Source organism: Macrobrachium nipponense, chromosome 10, assembly GCF_015104395.2.
Source record: "Macrobrachium nipponense isolate FS-2020 chromosome 10, ASM1510439v2, whole genome shotgun sequence".
Taxonomy (NCBI): Eukaryota; Metazoa; Arthropoda; class Malacostraca; order Decapoda; family Palaemonidae; genus Macrobrachium; species Macrobrachium nipponense.
Window position 1 is genome coordinate 103,953,870 of NC_087204.1, and position 25,066 is coordinate 103,978,935.

Sequence of the window (25,066 nt, forward strand, 5' to 3'; positions counted from 1 at the left end):
AAAAGATCAATTCCCGGGTAAGAACGGAAACTTGATCCAATAATATGAAAATATATATGAAAATGAAACAGAATACTGCACTTGCGATTTCATTTTCACATAAAAAAATCGTAAGGATCATTCCCGGGTAAGAACGAAATTGATCCAATTAATTTCAGTAAATAAATAAATGAAAATGAAAAAAGAATATTGCAATTGCGAATCCACTTTCATTGCATTCTATTATACAAAATTAAAAGGCTCGTGCCGAGCGCAATCACACTCTCGGTAACGAACGCACAGGGCAAAAATATAATGAAAAGAGTACTTACATTTTCAATTACACACTTTCCGCCCAAAATACATGACTCGGCGCGAGCGCGCCCCGCCCTCGGCACCGAGACATAATTCAAGGGTTCAATTCATGAAAAGAGAGGAATCGCCGCATCTACGGCGATAACTCCATGTTGGTTCATATTAAGTAATGAAAATGAAAAACAGTGTACTTACAGTTTCATTTTCAAGTCAAACAAACCATTAGTAGAAAACACAATATAAACAAAGCATACGACGATGAAGCGGGCAGAGAGCGATGACGAAACACGTCCTTCACACCCGCGGCCGAAAGCAAAAGTGATTTGTTTACCTCCAGTCGCGCGGCGCGCGACTGTCGGACAAGCAGTTAACTACCGTTCTCCCTTCGAAGCTTACGACCGTTCCAGCTGCCGCTAGCTACTTCCTATTGTTAAAGGACCAATGGTTTGTATTACGTATCGGAACAAATAGTCCATTCAGGGAAACAACTTCTGCCACTAAGAGAATGTTTCCCATCCGACTCACCCAACTTCTCTTGAGCAATATCGATTCTAAAAAGGTTGTTGTGTGCGTTTCTCGAAAGGATGAGAGAATTATATATATCGCGCTCTGCCGTATTAGAATCCTTTATAATACTGTCACATTGTGGTAAACAGCATTAATCTAGGAAACCTTTGTAAGGATACTAGGAATTCTATAGTTAACTCGGTATGTGCATAAGACTTGACCATACCGTAGTCTTAAAGTGAATTCTCTACTACATTTTCATCTCAAAATTCAAAAAAAAAAAAAAACCCCCCCCCAAATCCCACTAAGCATGTACTCTAAAAAAATAGCCATGCTTTCGTAAGCATGAGAGCATTATACATATAGAGTTCCGCTGCGTTATAATCCTTTAAAAATGTACCAACGTAAACAGCATTGAAATGTTGTAATATCTTTCTTATTGAACGCTTCTTAGCAAAAAGCAGACAATATTTTATTTATGTTTGCTTAACTATCCCCTCAATCCGAGGCTAAAACCACGATTGTAGGGGAGAGACACGGTTAGTCATTCCATCCCGCAGGAGAGAGACATGTAACCGACTACTCATGACCGACACCTACATGGTACTGCATTGGTGTCTAAGCGATAGCACAGCTGACAGCAGTCTCGTTAGCCGACTGGCCTTACTCTTCCAGAGTTGCCAGCTACTCCATTTAATAAAGGAATCTTATAAAATTATTATCGAACTTCAGGAAGTTCTTATAATGCGCATCTAAGCGAAATAAGACTTCGATAAATCTAGAAGCTAAGTAGGTGTTGTCTTAACAATCCCTTTAAGTGTAGTCCTTCCTAGGAAATTCCTGGAAGGATACTGGTAATTGAGTTGCTCAGCAAAGAAGTAACTACGGTATGTGCTTATGATTTGCCCGTATTGTATTCTCATACAGCAGATACTCTACTACTTCTTTCCCTGCCCGAGGCAGATAGAGAGGAAAAAAGGAAAAAATTTTTACTATCTTCGTTCTTTTCGTTAATAGAACGATAGAAAGAGTATATATATCTCCTTAAGGAAGGGAGTTAATCCAGGAACTCTTTAAATCTTCGTGATTTCCTCATAAATCGTGGAAGAGACAGAATTCCTGTTCATCTGTAGGGTTTACGGAAGGAAGTAGATATTTCCTATCCGCCATCATACCCAAACGTCGATGAGATTCTTATAAGAAAACTCCCAAAGTTCTTGCCTCTTCATAACGAGGGAAGAGCATGAATGAAGGAGAGAGTCCTCTGAATAATGAAAAAATGGCTTCTCTTAGTATCAGAATCCTTCTGGCAAAAGCGACGGCCGCCTGTGCGACATCTTGCACCTTTGCCAGGGGAAAGTTGCTCAAGTTGAAAACTCAAAGAGGAGCCTCGCGACTGACCTCTCTCTCATAAGAAGATTAGGAATATTCTGGCGCCTGGCTCCTTGCACCTAGCACCTGGAATGTTCCGCACGCTAGAAAGGAGACTCGCTCCTGGAACGTTCCGCTTGCGTGGAAGGTCCCGTGCGCCCTGATAGTTTCCGAGCCGCCTACTACCCCTTTTAGAAGAGCCTCTTTTTGCCCTGGAAACGTTTCAATGGAAGGATTGTTCTGATTGCCACTCTACTATAAGGCTCCTTGCTCTAGCCGTCTGTTTTTCCTGGCGCAATTTGCGCCAGGCTGGCGCTTTGAAGGCGCCTTGCGCCAAGAAAAATTTTCTAGAACGCGGCTCGCGTTTGGTTGTAGGAACGCGGCTCGCGCTAGTCTGTTAGCTGGAACGCGCCTCGCTGCTGGCTATTGGAACGTAGCTCACGCTAGCTTGCTGGAACGCGGCTTCCTGGCAGCGGCTGGCGCCTAGCTCTTGTTCAGTGTTCTCTTAGTTTTCAGAGAACGCGCTAGATCATCGAAACTCCAAACATACATTCTTCGTCTTTTCGGATGTAAGATGAAGAGACGCACTTTGTTTTTAAGGATGCCTTATCAATGGCTATCCTTGGCAGTCTGGGACGTTCTACAGAACCTGCCGAGGGACGCCTGACCGGTGGGGTTCTCCCTAACCTTCCTGCGGCTGTCGACTTTCCTCCTCCACTGGGTCTGGGAGTTTGGAAGAGGTCTAGGCCTGGAAGCGCTACGGAGCCGATCAGACGCACCCTCCACTGCACTGGGAACACTATATTCACTTCTTACCTTTTTAGAGCTCGACTTTTGAGCTCCATCCATTTATCTTCAAATTTGCACATATGAATTTGTAGATTCTGTGGAGTAAGAAGGTGATGAGGATGCAACAACTACTAGAATTGTCAATACTCTAACTGCTCGTTAGTACGAGAGCTGTTAAAGCTTCTAAAGGAAGCGTATCATCTAGTTATATGCTTTCTGACTTCCTAAAGTAGGAAGTTAGATCTTATATTTCCTTCATCAAGTTCTAACACTTATACACGTATTAGTGAAAAAAAAAATCAATATTTCCCTTATTGCAAAATATATGAGTGTCTACCGAAAAATTCGGTAGTTTCACGTAATATATTCTTCGAAATTTCGAAGCCAATTTAATTAAAAAGTTAATAAAAGCGTATGCCAAACCAAAGACCCAGTACTTCCCTGCAAAAGACAGCCCAGAAGGTCGATGGCGATGAAAAAACGAAAATCAAGTCAGGAGGTAGCAACAACGTATGTTGACACTACCGCGACAGAAAAAATCTGGTTCTAGAACGGTAATCGTTCCTATTCCTGCCACCCAGCGGCAGGGGCGGTAGATCACCTGACCTACCTGCAGCGTGTGCCGCGAAATTCGAATTTCTGTCGGGGACGACGGAGTCTATAGCTAAGTATATATCTGCTGGGTAAGTTCCATGTACAAAAATGTTTTTGTTAGGGCAGAAATAAATAAATGCTGTATCCAATACGGCTAAAATTATGCAATCACAGACTGCAACTACAGAATTTCCAGATATAATTAACTTAAAGCGTATTAAACCTCTTTGTACTGTAATTCTGTTGATGGTTGACAGTACATTTTTAGTTACAGTATCTATTTGCCCATATCCCTAAACTTTAACCTACGTTTTTATGCACTTATTCTTTGAATGTTCACATTCTACATGGTACTTTCAACCCTTGAAAGGTTAATTGGAATGCATTACCTACCAGTTTGTCAAACCCCTTGTAACATCAGAGAATCATGCAAATTATTTGGTCTACTTTTCCAGTTCTATAAATATATATACAAAAACAAAGCATTAGCTAATTTATTACCTAGGAGTCAAGGAGAAATTCAATAGTGTGTCTGGTTCCTTCTCAGGAGAGGATGGGATCTCATTTTCCAGTTCATCACTCGAGTATGTGACGTCAAGGCTAATCACTAATGGTCTAGCTCTGGGTTGCATGTTTCTTCTGGATCCTGAAAAATGGAAGCTCTATGTGACAAAGCTTTACTTTAATCTGTCAAGAACTCCAGGCAATGCATGTGTCCACAAAAACAGTTAAGGTTAAAAATAAAAATATTAGATTCTTCCTTCAAGCATAACTATAGCTGTGTTAACCACCAGATTTTCCATAATTACCTATGTTAATGAAGATATATAACAAAAAACAGTGGTTGAGATTTTTACTCTCAAAACATTCGAGAGGTCATGCAGTATTCTGTAATTGATCAGCATGAACATTACAGTACTATGTTCTTCCAACAGATGCCCAAATCAAGAGAACATGAATTTATGCACCATCAAGTGCTGACAGAATTGTTGTACCAATACTTGAAAATTAAAAAAAAGTTACATCTATTTAGAACAACATACTGAAAACAAGCATATTCATTGTCATATAATGTTTCAGTCACTACCAAGTAAAGTTCAAAAGACACTTAAAAGTCTGTTACTGATGTATTTCATAAGAATGCACGAAAACCCTAAACAATACAAACTATTTCTTCTATTCATACCTTGACACCCTGCATGTACACTAATAAAAACTTAAAACTTTTAAAAACTAAATTGGGAATAAACAAAGTGAGCAATGTGACGTGGCCATACCTGTTAAATGAAATTTACATAAAGACAAAAAATGTAGCACATAATCATCTTACAGTGACACCTCGACATACGAAATTAATCCGTTCTGAGGTGGCCTTCGAAACATGAGCTTTTCGTATTTTAAACCGCATTTTACATGTAAAATGCCTAATCCGTTCCAAGCCCTACAAAAACACCCCAGTAAATTTTATAATAAAGCTAAATTGACCAATAAACTATGAAATATTACAACAATTTGGACCATTCAATACCTAACTTAATACGTACAAGTACTAATATGTACGTACCTGTAAATAAAGTGTATTAGTGTACATGGTATACAAAAAATATGTACGTATGTAGTAAAATGTGGAACCTTACCTTTCGAGTGAGGCTATCTCCAAAAGTGGCGACAGAGGAGGACAAACGGCAGAAAACTTCTTATAGTATGTACACTTAACTTTACGAAACACATTAAAAAATGTCAGGAAACATAAACTAAACTTTACGAAACAAATTAACAAAACTGTAACACTTAACTTTACAAAAAACTCTAAATTATTATTATTTTTTTTTTTTTTACTTTTTTATACATTTTTATTTATTTATTTTTTTTAATAACAAAATTTCAATTTCTTCACCACTTAAAACTTTCTGTTTTTTCGTAGTATCAATTGGATCTTCTTTTTTGCTTACTCCTACTAAAGGCCTCTTTAAAAAATAACTATCCAACGAAGATTGCTTCTGCCTTCTTTTCACAATGTTCATGAAACGACTCAGGCAAACGTCATCTAACTGCACAAGCATACGACCTGTGTAAGCCTTTTTGGGGTGTCTCTTTTCTACAAATGATTGCACCTTATGAAAAGCAGCTAGAGCATCCTTAATTTCTGCCATTGTCATAGGGGCGTCCTCCTCCTCCTCGCCGCTGCTAGAGAACTCTTCTTGAACGACGTTATGTTGCATGGCCTCCAACTCCTTCAGGTCATCCGTCGTAAGCTCCTTTTGGTGCTCCTCAAGAAGGTCATTGATGTCGTCCTCATCGACAACAAGGCCATGGACTTGCCGAGTGCAACGATCTAGTCAAGATCTGGTTGCGAAACAGTGTCAGGATCGTCAACTGTTCCTGAATCTGCAGCACCAGCTTCGCCAACATCGAATCCCTCGAAGTCTCGGGCGGATACGGCATCAGGTTAGAGTTTCCTCCACATAGAATTCAAGGTTCGCCTCGAAACCTCCTGCCAAGCTTGATGATGAGTCGGATGCATATCACAACATCGAAATGCTCCTTCCAAAATTCATGTAAGGTGAGGTTTGTGGTATTGGTGATGTCAAAACATCTTTTGAAAAGATGTTTCGTATACAGCTTCTTGAAGTTCGATATCACTTGCTGGTCCATGGGCTGGAGGAGAGGGGTGGTGTTAAGCGGAAGATAAAGAACCTTGATAAAAGAATACTCCGCTAGGATATCTTCCTCGAGGCCAGGAGTGTGAGCAGGGGCATTGTCCAACAACAGCAGACTTTTCAGAGGGAGGTGCTTCTCTTCCAAGAATTTCTTCACTGTCGGGCCGAAACACAGATTTACCCACTCGGTGAACAAGTCTCGTTACCCAGGCTTTCGCATTAGCCCTCCACATCACTGGAAGCTTCTCCTTAAGCACTTTGTGGGCCTTGAAGGCTCGAGGAGTCTCCGAATAATACACAAGTAGGGGCTTCACCTTGCAATCCCCACTGGTGTTCGAACAAAGTGCGAGCGTAAGCCTGTCTTTCATAGGCTTATGCCCGGGTAGCTTCTCTTCCTGCGTGATGTACGTCCGATGAGGCATTTTTTTTCCAAAAAAGGCCAGTCTCATCACAGTTGAAGACTTGCTGAGAACTGTAGCCTTCCTTGATTGTCACCTCATTGAACGCCTTAATAAAGGCTTCGGCCGGTTTCGTGTGCGAGCTGGCCGCCTCCCCATGCCGCACCACCGAATGGATGCCAGACCATTTACGGAATTTTTCGAACCACCCATGAGAAGCCTTGAACTCTGGGGTTGCCGTCGATGTCCCTTCTCCTCCGTCATCTTCGGCCTGGGCAATCAAATCACCGAAAATAGCGCTGGCCTTGTGGCAGATTGCCGTCTCGGTTATCGTATCGCCAGCGATTTCTTTGTCTTTTATCCAGACAAGAAGCAGCCTTTCCATCTCGTCATGCACGTGGCTCCTCTTGCTAGACAAAATAGTCACGCCCTTGAAAGGTGTAGCTGCTTTGATGGCATCCTTCTGCTTAAGGATGGTGCCTATTGTCGATGGATTTCGGCCATATTCCTTGGCGATCGCACTCAATTGCATGCCAGCTTCATACTTTTTAATTATCTCCATTTTTGTCTCCAAAGATATTGAAACCCATGACTACGTATATACTGCACGTAATTAAGTTATGTATTACGTATACGTATGTAGTAAAGTACTCACACACGATAAAGTAGTACTACAATGAAATCACTAACGAATTTACGTTAATGAATGAAATCGTATAGAACAAACGAATTACGAGTGGCCGAAACAGCAAGCTGCTACGTAGATGTATGATGGGATTATGGGAGAGATGCTGACCAATAGGAGAGGAGGATCTTATGGCGGTGACTAGCATCAGGAACCAATGGGAGAGCGGGAGGATGGTGGCGAGTCTACTGAGTTGGCGGCGCGTGAGTTTTAAAATTGTCATTGGTGGTCCGAGCGAATCTCGGGACTTTACAGCAACAACCTTTCGTATCCTGAACTATTTTCGTATGAAGAGCCAAAATAATCTTCATATTTGCTTTCGTATCTCGAGTTTTTCGTTGAGCCTTTCGTATGTTGAGGTACTTTATGTTGAGCCACAATCAATTAATAATGCAACTGGTACTAGCTAGCATTTTAGATGAATGTATCCATACTGAGAATTTTCAGAAAATTTACAGAGCAAGTAAGGATCTACAACTTACAAAGATCTATACTACTACCAAGAATTATTCACTCATACACATTAAGGAATGTCATGCCTAGAGTAACTACTGCTAATATTTAAAATGTTCAGATACCATAAGGGCAAACTACCCCTGAATTACAACCACACTCAATTACAATCACAATCTCTACTGAAATACAAGTTTAGATAGCCAGAGCATCTATCTTAACATCACAGGTATGATTACATTGCTATAGTTGGCCACAACATAAGATCTTGCAAGTGTCTCTTGTAAGCAAATATCTGATGTCTCTCAATCATTAAACTAGAAGTACTTTCCCTCCTGCTGTTTCAGAAATTCAGCTCGACAATTATTAAGAAGAATGGTTATAAACTGTACTACTATACTGCAAACACTACTTTGTAAAGGGCTTGGCAGCAAAACAGTCTACCCATAAGTTGAAAAGCCACTCTATATATATATATATATATATATATATAATATATATATTATATATATATATATATATATATATATATATATATAAAACTATACTAATCGTGGGTATCAAAGATCAGAACCAGAATAAAGTACATTATGCTACTTAACAGTTAGTCTACCCTCAGTCATCATATTACCCTAGCTGTCCGGTTAAAGTATACATTACATATAACTAACCATACAGTCAAGGTTAAGTTTGTCTTCTAATGACACTTAAGGACTGAGCTGGTGGGCACAACAAATGCACCCCTGCAGCAAGTTCTGGTTGGTTGAGCTGTTTTATAAGACTGTTTAACCTCCACAGTGCAAAGCAATACAAGAAACATCAACACTAACATGCTGAATAATAGTCTTCGGAGATGAAAAAGGGATGTTTTGAAAATGGACGTCACAACAGAGTCAGCCCCTGATCATGGAAAGAGTGCAAATACAGTCACCTCTCACTTATCTGCACTAGTAAGTCCAAAGAGGTTGCAGATTTCTGCAAAATAAATAGCATTATAGTTGATCAATGCCCAACCTTCACCTTACCTACCCTACGTGAACATGCCCTCAGACCATACAACAACTTGAAGAAGCCAAAGAACAAAAATTACAAACCAATTTAAATTACGTCCCACAAACACATTAATTTAAATAACCTTACTTGCTAGTTACGAAAATTGTTAAACAATGAAAGGCAAATATCGTACTGAGCATGCCCAGGCCACTGGCCAGTTTCCTCCCAAGTAAAATTTTCCTGTGACCGCGAGTTTAGACATAGAGTACAGTATTTTGAGTCGCTCTCCCTACTGAGCTGTGTCATTTATTCATTCAATTACTTTATACTTAGTCTTCATGATCACATTGAATATTTCTAAGATTTTATAAGTGATCACATTGAATATTTCTAAGATTTTATAAGTGCTGGCACTGTGTGCCAGCACTTATAAAATCAGGGGTCACTGCAAACCAGGTGTCATTGTAAGCAGCTTTTCTTCTATTTACTGAATAAATGCAGTCATCTATCCTACACACGCTACAACACAGGAGAAAGCAAATGACCTGTGGTTTAGCAAACAATAGATAGCAACAAGTCCAAAAAGAGAATTAAACTTGTACATAAAAGGCTAAATTTGTTTATAAGTGACAGCATTGGAAAACAATCCACATGACCAGACTGCTCAGTCAAATCCCCCTACTTTAGAATCATGCAACATCAATAACTACTCAGTAGCTACATAGTAATATCTGTAGGTGCTAATGGATTTAATATATCCTACATACCAGAGGAAGAACCTTGTGCACTGGCAAAGATTCACACATACAAGAATGAATAAATCCTCTTCAAAAACTAAGTATGCAAGCCTCTGACATGCAAGCCTAAGTAGAAAAGTAGATAAATAATTATCAGAAAAATAATATACTGTACTCCTCTGTGATGACCGTGGGGCAGATGATGAATTTCTATTGGGAGGCGGATGATTACGGGGAGTTCTGGATGGCCTTGACTGACTTCTATCCCCTTGACTTCTACGTCTCCCTCCTTCGGTGGAGCAGAGCAAGGTGAAAGTTAAAATAAGAAAATATTCCCGTGGCTGCGTCTACAAAATTCCAACCAAGTACTAGTTGCAAGAAAGGCAAAATATACTGTACTCCTATGTGAAGACTGTGGAGCAGATAATGAACCTGCGATAGGAGGCAGCTCATCAGGAAAAATGGAGACTGGCCTTGATCGATTTGTCTCCTCTCGATTTCTAGTTCTCCCTCCTTCAGTGCAGCAGAATAACGTAAAATGTAAGAAAAGGAAATTCTTTTCAGACTTGCAGTTAAAAAGAAAGTTAAATGAAATCCAGCATCCTCTTACCATAAATAAAAAGACACGAGAAAAAATAATATACGTACTCCTAGAACGCTGTGGGGGTAATAATACATTTGCATTGGAAGGTCGTTCCAAAACTCTGGATACCCTTAATTGATTTCTTGTTCCTCGACCTTGTGTAAAGCAGAGAGCACGACAAAAGGTTATAAAGAACACTTCCTGTAGCTGAGTATGCATAATTCAAACCAAGCAGTTGTAAGGAAAATGCATTAATTAAAAGAATTTGAGCAAAACCCTGTGAACAGGGTAATGTGACTCACAATGAATACTACATACATGGATTATTACATTCCTCCAATTTACCGATGGAATAATCCTCCCAAAAATAGCTAAAAGTGAGTTCTAACATTAGGCTTGCGAGCATCCAAACTCAATGCAAGAGACAGGTTTACCACAACTACTATAATGTTTAATATGCTGAACTACAGCACCCTCTCATCACATTTTAATGAGTTAAAAGCACCAGCCCTTTCTTTTAGTGCATAATGTATACACAAGATCTTCTAGTACATAATACATATATAATTAAATGGAAACTGAGAAAGAGCTGTATAAAAACTTGAAATTTAATTCAAGCAGCGTACAGCCACAAATATATTCCAAATGAGAGTCCTCATATCTCTGATTTTCTTCTCAGTTAAAAGTGTCACTGATCACCAACAAATTGCCCAGAATAATGTTGATTACAAATCCAGTAATTTTTAACAATATAAAGTAATAGGCACTTAATGTTAGTTTTTTTTTTCTTCAATATGAAACACTGTATAGTACATGAAAATGACAGCTGTGTAAGAAAATATATGGCTATTCAGCAGCATAAAGTAACTCACAGCAGCTATCACATACTGCATTAATTATTTATATTGATAAGTTATCATGCTAAATACAGGGGGTCCACTGTATGTATATATATATATATGATATATATATATATATATGATATATATATATATATATATATATATATATATATATATATATATATATATATATACAGTGGACCCCCCGTAATCGCGTTCTCCAGATTCGCGGACTCACACATTCGCGGATTTCTCTGGGAACGTTTCCCTGCATTATTCGCGGAAAATTCGCGCGATTCGCCGGTAATTTTATTTCTAATGCTAAAATCCATCCAACAAATTCCTGTTTTTTTTTATGAATTTCATCATAATTTAAATGCACTTTTTGTGATAAAAAAACTATTTAAAAAAAACCCAGGTAAAAAATGTAGTGGGTTTTTTCTTTTTGAGTTTTAACTATCAAAATAGCTGTTTTTAGCATTTTCATAGGGTTCCAAACATTCGCGGGTTCTAACTATTCACGGGGGGGTCTGGTACGGATCCCCCGCGAATACGGGGGACCACTGTATATATATATATATATAATATATATATATATATATATATATATATATATATATATATATATATATATATATATATATATATATACACACACATACATATATATACAGTGTTCCCCCCCCCTGTATTCGCAGGGGGTATGTGTACGAGGGACCCCCTGCAAATAGCGCAAACCCGCGAATAGTTAAAACTCCCCTCTAAAAATGCTGTTATCTGCCTATTTTAAAAGTTCAAATACCAAATGTATACTTAAAAGTATCATCCTAGATCAAAAAGACCATTGAATTGGAATTATTAATATCATTCCAAAACCATTTAACCATTAGTAATATATAAACAGCCAATAAGAGAGAGAGAGAGAGAGAGAGAGAGAGAGAGAGAGAGAGAGAGAGAGAGAGAGAGAGATATCTCCTTACGATATCAATAGATTGAAAGGAACTTCTATAGGCAACACTTATTTCCCCTCCCATAGATACACATATCTATTCCAGAGAAGGGAGAAAGAGAGGACTGAACAATTATGTTTGTATATCAATTCTTTTGCTGAGAGAGAGAGAGAGAGAGAGAGAGAGAGAGAGAGAGAGAGAGAGAGAGAGAGAGAGACCAAATGTAAACCTTATGTAACATCCTACATCAAATTTACATTAAATTATTATCATATTTATGTATTAACCTTAGAGACTGTATCAATATAATTTCAAAGTAATCCTAAACATTAGTACCCTTAAAGGTATATACGTACGTACGTACATACATACTTCTAACACTTGCAGCAGAGAGAGAGAGAGAGAGAGAGAGAGAGAGAGAGAGAGAGAGAGAGAGAGAGAGTTGTCCCTACAGTATTTAAAAGAGTGAAATGTTAAGATTATTGTATTTAAATTACTCACATATGAATTTTGTAATTACATTTATAGTAGATTATTATTATTACACATATAGTATTTACTTAATTGCGAAAAATATTAATAATAAACTTGATTAACATGCATGTACCATAAAAAGGAATCTCCCTTCAGTTAAGAGGAGAGAGAGTTATCCCTTAATTAAAAGTGAAACTGGATAGGACTTATTGTATTTCTTTAAAATTTAAAATACTATCAACAATATGAATTTTGTAATTACAGTTATATATTTAAATATTATTATTATTTAAATTTAAAGTATTAAAAAAAACAAATAGTTACATTGCACTATAAAAAAACAAAAAAAATCTCGAGTCTCAGTAAATGAGAGAGAAGAGAGAGAGAGAGAGAGAGAGAGAGAGAGAGAGAGAGAGAGAGAGAGAGAGAGAAATTACTTGATATGTTTGACAGTTTTAGTACTTGGAGTTTGAGAGAGAAGACTGGCATTTCCTTCATTCTTACGTACGTTTTCAAATTTATAACTAAATCTTACTAGTTCACTTTAGTATTTTTTTTCTTTAATGAATTGATGTTATTGCTGTATACATATTAAGATTTGAAAATATGAAATAAATTATTTATTCATACAAAAAAACCAACATCTCTAGGAGAGAGAGAGAGAGAGAGGGAGAGAGAGAGAGAGAGAGAGAGAATCTCTAGGAATAGAGAGAGAGAGAGAGGAGAGAGAGAGAGAGAGAGAGAGAGAGAGAAAGAGAGAGAGAGAGAGAGAGAGAGAGAAAAATTATGTTATTTTACTATGTGATATCATTTAATCTTAATTAACTTACTAATTTACAGTTATTAAATAGTTTTTTAAAATTTGGAAAAAAAAATTAGTAAAAAATTTCATTTTTTTTTTTTTGTACTATAAAAAAAATGCCTTTTAGTCCAAATATGTAAAAATAAACCATCCAAAAAAAACAATTTACCCCACTAAAACTGGGGGGTTTTTTTGCCAAAAAATTTTTAACCTCCGGAAAAAAAATCCCCTTGGGCCAAAATAAGGTCCCCCGAAGTTGCCCCCCAACAATATGGTTGGGTAAAGATAGGGGGTTCCCAGAAAAAAAGAAAAAATCCGTGAAAATTCCAGTTGAAGTTCCGCGCCCAAAAAAAAATTTCCCCCGGGAGTAAAGGTGGCTAATTCCGGGGGAAAACACACTGTGTGTGTGTGTATATATATTATTTATACGTGTATATATATATATATATATATATATATATATATATATATATATATATATATATATATATATATTATATATATATATATATACACATTATAAACATAGTTTCCAACTATTTAATGTATGAAATAAAGTACCAAACTTAAATTTGGCAAAAGGATTAATTCTATTTAAGATATACACAAGTCACAGAAATGCAAACCTAACTAGAAGAACAAAATAAATAAAATGTATCAAACAAGATCAGCGTAATATTCTTTACCCCTCCGTGGGAATTGTGGGACGGTCAATGAATCTGCATTGCAAGAAGACAGATCAACAAGAATAACATCTGCATTGGCAGACGGTGGGTCGGCAGGAATCACGCTGGACCTTTCAGACTGTTTCTTCCCACGACCTTGGGTCCTTCTGGCTCCTTCAGTACCGCAGAACAAGAAAAAGGTGATGTAAGAAAAATATTTCTGATGCACACAATATTCCAATAAAGTAGTTGCAAGGAAAACAAGTTACTGGTAATTAACAAGAACACTATAAGGAAACTGAAACTCTGTGCCTGAGGGATGATGGCCTTCAACCCAATACTAAAAGCTATCACTTATATTATCACTTGCTAGAGGTTACTTAAGTCAATATGGGACTGTGGTCATTACAAAGCATTGATATCCATGACAGGTTACAACCTTTGAATTGGGGGCATACATTTTCAATAAAAAGCAATGGCATAGAAAAACTAAAATATCTAAAACACAAAATGAATTTCAGCATTCATTGGTCACATCTAAACAAGATACAGGTGTTACTGTATTAAGAACTAAAATGATAAAAACTTTGAAGGTTTCCAAAAAGAAATGAAAGACATTTTATCACAAACAGTTATAATATACAAGATCTAGTTGTTCAGAAAAACTCTTAAACAAGAAATGACAATAATAACCAGCCTGAGGTGGTGGATGAGGAACAAAAGGAAAGCCTCTGAAAATAAACTAAGCTTATGATAATGATGATGTTGTGGTTAAGGGTATATGGAGATGACTATGGAAGCAGCGGCGGGGAGGTGGGTCAGGATCATAGAACGACACTGTACTAACGATGCTCTGGATAAACCGTTTACAGAAGTTTTTAACATGCTGACAGGTGCCGAGTCGATAAATGACATACAGAACATCGGCTATATGAGAAACATTTGGGATCTACACTATGCCATGTTACATCCTGCCAGTTTAAAAGGCACTTCAGGCCAGTGACCCCAAAAGACTGCTCAAACTTCCATGGAAGAGAATAACTCTCGAAAGCTATTAACTCAACTTTTGTTCCCTTTTCCAAATGTCAACAGTATTTGGAAGTCAAGCGCAACAATGTATATTTAACTGAAATCTCATAAGATACCAGTTGACTTAGCTACTACTTCATACTAATAGGCTAGTGGACTCTCCAGGTTAAAGCTAAAGAATCACAAGACATGAAGCGCACTGGGAAAATACTGATTAGGGTAAACAACCGACTGGACTGGCCAACCTAATGACTACCGTGTTTGTGGCCACCCTCCGAAAAAGTACTTTAACAAGTCCTGACACCGGAGATGGTCATCAGTCGAGTTGTTGGTGGTTAGAGGAACAGCTCAAGAACTCTACTGTCCTTTCGAAGTAAGTATTTTCTCCAAAGTTAAAAATTAAGGCAATATTTTAAGATTAAACAGAGGGTAATGAAAAGTGTGACTAAATGCAGTGCACACTACCCCCAACTACCCCCATGACGCTTTCAAAATTTTTACTTACAACTAAAAATGTTTCGATGATTGACGCCATCTCGATGTTTGCAGAGTCGCTTGTGTCAACAAACTTCCCATTTCCTGTGCTAAATCCGCACACCACTTGTACCCATAGACACTGGGGCACTTTCATCATAACAATCGTAAACACTGACTTCCAACCACTACTTATCCAAGGGAACTATGATTTTTCATAGAAGAAGAAAAAGAAGAGGTGTGCACTAGATAATTATATAAATAAATAGTTAAACGGCAGTATAAGGTCATGAATTGCATAAATATTTTTGCATATTCATGATTATTAATTTGAAAATATCGTTGTTGGGAAAAGTAACTATATTCCTGACTCAAATATCAACAGTTTTGCTTGTGAATGATACCTCCGGCATTCTTCGCACTCTTCAATTGTTTATCAGTGTTGCCAATTGGTATGTGTTTATCCTCCAAACTGGGTATAAGACTTACACAAAACCGGGGAAATAAGTGAAATTAGCGTATCTATTTATAGCATATATACATATTACAGCACTTTTATCATTACTGCATTACTATGACAACTAGAATTCATGGAAACAGTTTGTAAATGCATCGGCGTATGTGTGAACCTCCACTAGATTGACAACGATGAGTCACTTTTGCCGTCGTCTGCTCGTAAGTACTTCAGAAATATCTGTAATTTTTCTGGGTTAATTTGGTTGCAAAACAGGGATAATAGACATGAATTAAATAAACATTTTGAAGTAACAAAGTAAAGTTAAACTAAATAATGAGAAACGTAAATAATTAAGGGAATAAAGCTTTGCACCTCATAAACTGTGTACTCGTGTGCTGCCCGTAACTGTGTTTGTGGAGTGAGCGCTTAGGAACCAATCAAATAAGCACTGTGGAATTTCAGTTGTGATGGCAGTAAGGATAAAACCACCGTTACAAGGTAAATTTGAATTTCAGTTCAAACTATGACCCCGGGAATAAAAAGTTTCATACTTTCACTAATATAGGCAATAAAATGTTGCTTTATTGTGCTGATTACAACTGCAATCTTGAGTAAGATCAATAAACGTTACATAGCTATATATGCTAACATTGTTCAAATGAGTGCTGGGAAAGATGATGGATTGTCTGTGTATATGAACGGCAAGTCACGAGGTTGCCGCCATATTGGATTTCAAAACTGCCTTGAAAACATATTTTATGAAGAGCGTCACATGCTTATTTTAGCTCGTATGGCATTTCATATATCACATTAAGTTGACGAAACTTCAATCTTTTGAATGGTAAGCTTAAATATATAATTGTATTCTTGTTTCACCAATTAAATATCGAGTGAATAAGGCAGAGCCATCCGATGACAATGGATCGACTGCGGTTGTTTACCCTAGGCATCTTACTGATAACAAATGAAAGACTCGGCAATGGTAGAAGTGGTCAGATCAACTAGCCTTTACTCATTTACTAGCCTAGAATAATTTGATATAAATGAAACTACCATTAAAGTAGCTGAATCCCAATAGACCAGGCTTAGCCTAATCTTATTCAGCACAGCCCGGCATTACCACATAAACAAAGGACAGTAGGGTAAAACACCAGCGACTACCAACCCTTATCACGGTGTACAGGTCTTATTCACTCGATATTTAAGTGGTGAAACAAGAATACAATTACAACTCCAAGCATACCATTCAAAAGATTGAAGTTTCGTCAACATAATGTGATATATGAAAGCCCCATACAAACTAAAATAAGCATGTGACGCTCTTCGTAGAATATTTTTTCAAGGCAGTTTTGAAATCTAATATGGCGGCTACCATGGGATGTACCGGTTTTGAACAGTGACAAAAATCATCTTTCCCAGCAATCATTTGAAAAATGTTAGCGTATCTATGTAACGTTTATTGATCTTACTCAAGTTTGCAGTTGTAATCAGCACAATAAAACAACATTTTGTTGCCTATATTAGTGAAAGTATGAAACTTTTTATTCCCGGGGTCATGGTTTGAACTGAATTCATTCTTATCTTGTAATCGGTGGTTTTTATCCTTACTGCCATCACAACTGAAACTCCACAGTGCTTATTTGATTGTTATTATACACATTTTGGTCTCAGTTCACTCCACATTGCACTTTAAACCCGTTGCTGTTGCTGGTTCCTGAGTGCGCGCGCCACAAACACAGTTACGAACAGCAGACGACGAAACTGCACAGATTTATTCCCTAAATTGTTTACTTTACTCGTTATTTAGTTTAAATTTACTTTATTTAAAAATTTTAATTTAATTCATGTATATTATCCCTTTTTTGCAACCAAATTACCCCAAAAAATTACAGATATTTCTAAAGTAGATACAATCAAATTTTTCTAACGTTTTCGTACATCTGACTGCCGAAAACCATAGAGGAACGACTATGGATAAGTGCATAGAGGAACGACTACGGAGAAGTGAATTATATACATTTTTTGTTTGCTTTTTTGTTTTTGCTAGCACTTTTAATAGAATTCACTCTATATTAGTATTTTGAATTTCTTTAATAACAGTATGCCAGAAATAAATGTAACCTTTAACGTTTGCATGCTTTAATGTTTGCATGCTAAGAATGGCAAAATCATCGTTGCCACATTAGTGGAGGCTTCACACATACGCTGTTTCATTATTATAAACAGTTTCCATGAATTCTAGTTGTCATAGTAATGCAATAATGATAAAATTGCTTTAATATTTATGTATATATACTTCCAATACATAGCCTAATTTCACCAATTTCAACGTTTTGTGTGTAGTCTTATACCCAGTTTGGAGGGTCAACACATACCGAATGGCAACAGAGAGACCTTACCTTACCTTACCTTACATCTTGTTTGGGTTGCCCCAGGTCCCTCAGTGTGAGGCACCTCTAATGTCTACCAGAGAGTTGCTAGTACATCTTCCGGTATATTTTGCATCTTCCAATCTTGGATGGTCTGGGATGCAGTTTAAGATATTTGTGTCGAGCTTATTCTTAAACACATCTACGCTCACTCCTGATATATTCCTCAGATGAGCTGGCAACGCATTGAATAGACGCTGCATTATCGATGCTGGTGCGTAGTGGATTAATGTCCTGTGTGCTTTCCTTATTTTTCCTGGTTTAGTTTTGGGGACTATTAATCTACCTCTGCTTGCTCTTTCTGATATTTTTAGTTCCATGATATTTTCTGCTATTCCTTCTATCTGTTTCCATGCCTGAATTATCATGTAGCGTTCTCTTCTCCTTTCTAGACTATATAATTTTAAGAATTGTAGTCTTCCCAGGTAGTCAAGGTCTTTAACTTCTTCTATTCTAGCTGTAAAGGACCTTTGTACACTCTCTATTTGTGCAATATCCTTTTGATAGTGTGGGTACCATATCATATTGCAATATTCAAGTGGACTACGAACATATGTTTTATAAAGCATAATCATGTGTTCAGCTTTTCTTGTTTTGAAGTGCCGTAACAACATTCCCATTTTTGCTTTACATTTTGCCAACAGAGTTGCTATTTGATCATTGCATAACATGTTCCTATTCATCATCACACCAAGGTCTTTTACTGCTTCCTTATTGATTGATTGCTCATTATTAGGTCCCTTATATGCATATAGCTTCTTTCTCTGTCTCCATAATTTATTGATTCAAATTTATCAGAGTTAAATACCATCCTATTTACCTCTGCCCAATCATATACTTTGTTAAGGTCTCTTTGTAGAGCGTTCATATCTTCATCACAAGTAATTTCTCTACTTATTCTTGTGTCATCTGCGAACTACTCACTAACCGAATCCTTACATTTATTGTCTATGTCTTCAATCATAATAACAAACAGTAATTGCAGCTAACACGTTACCTTGCGGCACACCAGATATTACCTTGGCTTCATCCGATTTCTCGTCGTTTTGCAATAACTATCTGTTTTCTGTTGTGTAAAAATTCTTTTAACCATCTTCCTACTTTATCCACGATATTGTGTTTTCTAATTTTCTTCGCTAATATATTATGGTCTACTTTATCAAAAGCTTTTGCAAAGTCTAAATAAACCATATTTTTGAATATGTTCTCACGGTGGACTAACAGTTGGGTTTGTGTACTTTTTCCGGGTACGAAACCATGTTGTCCTTTATTAAACAAATTATTTTTTATTAAATGTTTCATAATATTTTTCTTCATTACCCTTTCATACACTTTCATAAATATGTGATGTTAGACTCACAGGCCTATAATTACTTGCCTCTAGTCTTGATCCACTTTTGAAAGTAGGGGTAATATATGCTAATTTTGTGCTCATCATAATCTTGCCTGTATCTAACACTTTGTCTTAATAATATTGCAAGTGGCTTTGCGATAGAATGAACTACTTTCTTTAACAAAATAGCAGGAATTCCATCAGGCCCTGCAGCAGCTCCATTTTTAATTTCATTAATAGCCTGCACAATATCAGCTTCATTAATATCTATGTCAGCTAAATATTCACTATTTTCATCCCTTACTTTCTATATCATTATCTATTCTAGGGGTGAATTCTCTCTTCCCTATCGTTCTGCCAGTATGTTGCAAATTTCCTTTTTTTCATTCGTTAATCTCCCTTCAATTCTTAGAGGGCCTATTTCATATTCTTCTTTTATTCATCTTCTTCGCATATGAGTATAATAGTTTTGGGATTTGCTTGAGATTTAATAGGGTTTTTTTCTTCCAAGTCCCGTTTTTCATTTTCTTTTGATTGTTAATCTTTTGTTCTGCATTTTCTATCTTACTTTTTAGTTCTATAACTTTCCATGCATTTTTTTTTTTTTGCTAGACCTTTTTCCACTTTCTGATTTTTCTGGAACAAGATCCTTCTCTCGGTGGTATGCATGACTGATGTTTACTTTTCTTCTTCGGTATATATTTTTATCCCACTATTTTCTCTAATATTTTATATAATATCTCCGTATTTACCTTTATGTCATCACTTACGAAAATATTATCCCAATCTTTGTTTAATCTTCATTTATTTCTGACCATTTTATATTTTTACTGTAGAAGTTGTATTTTCCATATCCTTCCCACTTTTTCATTTCTTGCTTATCTCTGTTTTCACTTGCTTTGGAATGGACTGTTAATTCTAGGACATTATGGTCTGAAATACTCGCATTATAAACTATTATTTCTTTAACATAATTCATCTCGTTCACAAATACTAGGTCTAAAGTATTTTCCTTTCTTGTTGGCAGGTGATTTATTGTTGAATGTTGTATTCTAGTAGCATATCTAATAGCTTTTCGAATTGCCTCTTATCTTCTGCACTACTATTACTCTCTTTTTTATATGTATAGTACATCCACAATCTCCTATTCGTTCTTTCCAGTCTACGAAAGGAAAGTTGAAGTCTCCAGATAGGAGAATAGTCCAGTCCTTGTGATTTCTACATATATCATCCAATTTTTCTATTATTAAGTCAAACTCTTTAGTATTAGGAGGTCTATATATTACTATGTTCATTAATTTTCAGATTCAAATTCTACCGCTATTAGTTCACATTCTGAGTTACTATATTTCTCATATATTTTCCTTGTTTTTTGTCTTTCATATATTGCGGTTCCCCCTTGATTCCTATTTTTTCTATCTGATCTATAAGTTTGGAACCCTTTTATTTGATCATCATTCCCAGTCTCTTGGGAATACCAAGTTTCACTTATATTCATTATACTATTTTCTTTTCAATTTGGGTTAGTTCTTCTAAGTACTCTATTTTTCTTTTTGGAGTTACTCGTAACTAAAAACCCACCCTGCGCATTCATCACTATGATGGTTTGCGTTGTTTTTTTTCTCCTTCATTTAATATTGGTAATAATAAGGATTTTCCCATGTCTCTTTCCTGTTTCTGGTATGTTGTTCTTTTTTTCATTTCCAGAAATTCTGACATTAAAAAATCCAACTTTTCCATAATATTTGTTCTTCCTTCATCTAATTAATTATTCATTTTGTGTCTGAATCTGCAATTTTCTCCATATCTGCAATATCCCCTTGCATAATAAAAACAGTTATTATCTCTTGAGTAGAATCTTGGAGCTGATGCATTGAAATTTTTGCTGGCACCTCTGCATATCTCGTTGATGGCTTGCTTTTTTCTTTTACCTGATATTCTTCATTCCTCTCTTTATTTGTTTCTTTCTTATTTTGGATTTTATTGCTTGATTGGTTATTTATTTGATTATTTTTCATGGCTACAGGGTGCATATATTTTACTTTTTGTCGAAACTTACATCCTTTTCCTTCTTTTAGGTTTTTGCATATTTTTGGATGTAGATCTCTGCAATCATCCTCATCCATCTAAGTATAAGACATTTACCATATATTTCATAGTTGTGACATACCTTAGGATGTTTGTAGTAACATTTTTTCTCCATATCTGCAATTCCTCTTTCAAAAGGTGCAGACTTTGTCTTTTTTTGTATATTTTTTCCTCTTTCCCGTCATTGTGTAGATCTGGGTAGAGCCTCTTTGGCATTTTCTTTTGTGCTGTCATATCGTAATTTATTTCTTCGTAGGTATGCTGCTTTATAGCCTCTTATGTAGTATCAATGAGTATCTCTGCATCCATACTTTTATCTTGTTCTTTGTTTTCCTTATCTTTTTCTGTCATTTCAGTTTTGTTTTACTTCTCTTACGTTTTCCTCTTCTTCTTTCTTCTTCTTCTTCTTCTTCCTCTTCTTCTTCTTCTTCATCCTCAACTATTTTGTACATTCAATCTTGATTTAATAACATTGTCTATCCATGGTAGACATGTTGAGCAAAAAAATTCTTTGTGTCTTTTCTCATATCTTGCATACCTCAGCACACTGTGGATGGGTCGGAATGTTGCATGCAGCACATTTTCTGATTAGGTTTGTGGATTAACTATGCTATACCACACCTTACACAGTTTACATGCTTTTGGCATTCTTTTTCCTAATGCATCAATTAGGATATTCACAAGGTTCACTTTATTCATTTTCTTTGTCGGAATATGTTGGTTTATGTATATTTTCTTTATGAGTCTCTTGACCACTTGGATTTTATTTGGAACTTCTTCAATTATTTTCAAGATGTTTTCATTTGATTTGTTCCAGTTTGAAGGATTGTATCCTTCTAATATATCTATGAATGATTTTGTATCTTTTTGGTTAGGACTGTTGCTGATTTCATAGATCAGAAATGCCAGTTCCCTTCCTGCTACCTCATCGTATTGCGAATCTGCCAAGCAAGCTAAATCTCGCCATTTTTTTCCGCAGTTGGAGCTTACTGCCATCTTGTTCTGATTTACAGTATTTCACTTGATAAACTAACTTAGAAGACGCTTTATCCTACTATTTCCACACTAATCTTATCACCGATAGTTCACGAACACTTCTAGATATTTCTCAAATTCTAGACGTATGTTAAACTTGTGATATTTGTTGATTAATCTGACTTCGACCAGGAACGTCTCACCAAGCAAGATGACTACTACGGGGGAGAGAGAGAGAGAGAGAGAGAGAGATGAGAGAGAGAGAGGAGAGAGAAGGAGGAGGAGAGAGAGAGAGAGAGAAAAGGAAGGAAGGCGAAGGAAAGAAGGAAAGGGGTGGCGGTGGAGGGGGGGGAGAGGGTAGGTGGAGCTTTATACGCGTGTTCGTATCCATTTCTGCATATTGGAGTTTTTGTCTCTTGGTACAAGGACAAGTGTCGTTATTCTTTACGATTAGTGATTCACGATACCCTTATATATTATGGCACTGGGTGTAATGCACTATAGCAAAATCTCGTTCTGATAAGAGTGTTCGTTACAGAAATAGGTACGTATTGCCCAAAAATGTGCTTGCACTGTCTCTGAAACCCATAGTATGTATGCTGCTTTGTTGTCAATCAAGTTTTTTGTAATCAAGTATTTTTTACAAGCTAGCTATTGAATAAATTTGTATTTTTCTCAATCAAAACATATGCCCCTCAATGCTAACTTTCCTCTTTTAACGACTTTCTGGTCATTGCAAATTCGGCCCCATAATTTCTTATGGTGCGAAAACAGAGGCGCATCGACCGAAAACGATTGCATCACACTACGGCAATAATCCGGCAGTAAAACATCTTCATATATCCAAAAAGTAAATAATGAAGATATATATGCGCATTACGATTATACCAATTACATGAAGAGCTGATAATCTGCATGAATGACTGGTAAACTGTTCTGCAAGAAAGTTGAGTAAAGCAATTATTTATAATAGGTACGAAAGTCAAGATGTCGTGACGTCATAATACAGGACTTGAAAGAACGTTCTAATTCCAAAAAATAATTACTTAAATTTGAGTCAGAATCGAGTTACTTTTTCAATAACGAATATTTTCAAATTAATCATCATAAATATGTAAAATATTGATGTTTTACTATTTATTTAAAAAATTATCGAAGTGCACGCTTCGTCGTCGTCTTCTTCTACAAAACAGTCGTTTACTCGGTGAGGAAAAGTTTTCCGTATGTTGTGATAAAAGTGCCCCAGCGTCTGTGGACACAAGTGGTGTGCAGATTTATCACAGGAAATGGTTTGTTTATTGACACAAGCGACTCCGTAAACATCAAGATGGCGTCAATCTTCTAAATACCTCGAGTTGTAAGTAAAAATGTCGAACGCGTTTTGGTGAGATTTGCACGTCGTTTGAGACCGTTTTCAGAACCCTCTGTTTAAATCTTAAAATGATGCCTTAATTTCTAACTTTGGAGAAAATACTTGCTTCGAAAGGAGAGTAGAGGTCTTTAGCTCCGTTTTTCACCAACAACAAGTCACGACTGATGCCCATCTCCGATGTCAGGACGCGTTATAATGTACTTTTTTTGGGATTGTACACGCTGAACGAACATGGTCCACCCTGGACCCTACGGTTATTTACCCTAAATACCTATAGGTAAATGACGTAGCCTAGCCTGGCCTATATTAAACAAAGGACGGGCAATACAAAGGTAGGCTACGTAGGTACACTAGGTTAGTGGCCTAAGCTACGACAAGAGCTTGAGATTTGGTGGATGTGAAATGGATTAACGTTACATGGGGGACGTGAAATACTAAATGAGAGAAGCCCGAGAATATTAAAAATAAAAAGAAAATGGAAATTCTTTTCCCTTAAATATGGAATGGAGACGATTAGCTATAGCTTATAGTAGCTACCTAGTACTAGGTAGGTACCTCGTAGCAGACAAACTTAAGGGTACCCCACGACTCCTACCTAGGTACTACTTTATATCGTCTAAAACTAACTCATTTCCTCTGGGTAACTCTTACTTGGCGCTCTTCCGGGCATGATCGCAGATTTGCTTCCTTTCCGATGAGATGATAACCAACAGACTCGAACACAGACGCGAAGGCAGACGAATTATTCGAACATGGCGCGTTAATCACGTCGTTGCTGGAATGGCTGTCCAATGTTTTGATTATGCGCGAACGTTCCTCCTCAGTCCTCCTTCGGCCTTCCTTTCCCGTCACAAGTATCGTACGGAGTAGCCAAGTTGTCGTACTATCTTCCCCATATCATCGTAAAGGAAAAATTATTTGTGCATTTAATCTTTTACAAAGTTTTAAACGGTCGCTCGAGAGGTGCTTCATAAAAGGAGTAAAACTTTTAAATTTAGTTGCGCAGCCTGATTCCCGCCAGTCGTCGAGCGGGACACGTATCTCAGAAATAGCTAAATGGACGTCTTTCCTACAATGGCAGATCCTGACCTAAGCTAGGGCGACGTTCGCTG

The 25,066-nt window shown here is 36.9% G+C and overlaps 1 protein-coding gene across 6 annotated transcripts; it reads right to left on the reverse strand.

The window, feature by feature from the left end:
* Nucleotides 1–3,639: 3,639 nt before the first annotated feature.
* LOC135223855 (uncharacterized) lies at nt 3,640–24,862 on the reverse strand. 6 transcript variants are annotated; one of them, XR_010316602.1, is made up of 7 exons: nt 24,606–24,862; nt 13,819–13,971; nt 10,130–10,219; nt 9,881–9,994; nt 9,657–9,770; nt 8,582–8,726; nt 3,640–4,201 (listed from the first exon to the last, which is right to left on the reverse strand). XR_010316602.1 is itself a non-coding variant. In XM_064262746.1 (6 exons), the coding sequence occupies exons 1-6, from the start codon at nt 24,622–24,624 to the stop codon at nt 4,053–4,055; spliced, it is 606 nt and encodes a 201-aa protein (XP_064118816.1). In that variant the 5' UTR covers nt 24,625–24,836; the 3' UTR covers nt 3,646–4,052. The 6 variants fall into 6 exon arrangements, 4 of the variants coding, with proteins under 4 accessions (XP_064118816.1, XP_064118815.1, XP_064118818.1 ...); XM_064262746.1 differs by lacking the exon at nt 8,582–8,726 and having other exon boundaries at nt 3,646–4,201; nt 9,914–9,994; nt 24,606–24,836; XM_064262745.1 differs by lacking the exon at nt 8,582–8,726 and having other exon boundaries at nt 3,647–4,201; nt 24,606–24,835.
* Between the last annotated feature and the right edge of the window lie 204 nt (nt 24,863–25,066).

What these genes read in the sequence shown, in the direction of transcription:
- LOC135223855 (XM_064262745.1), bottom strand. An exon ending in ACCCCCACAGCGTTCTAGGA is followed by an intron (nt 9,995 to 10,129) that starts GTACGTATATTA and finishes GCTGCACTGAAG; the next exon opens with GAGGGAGAACTAGAAATCGA. An exon ending in TCCACAGTCTTCACATAGGA is followed by an intron (nt 9,771 to 9,880) that starts GTACAGTATATT and finishes GCTCCACCGAAG; the next exon opens with GAGGGAGACGTAGAAGTCAA.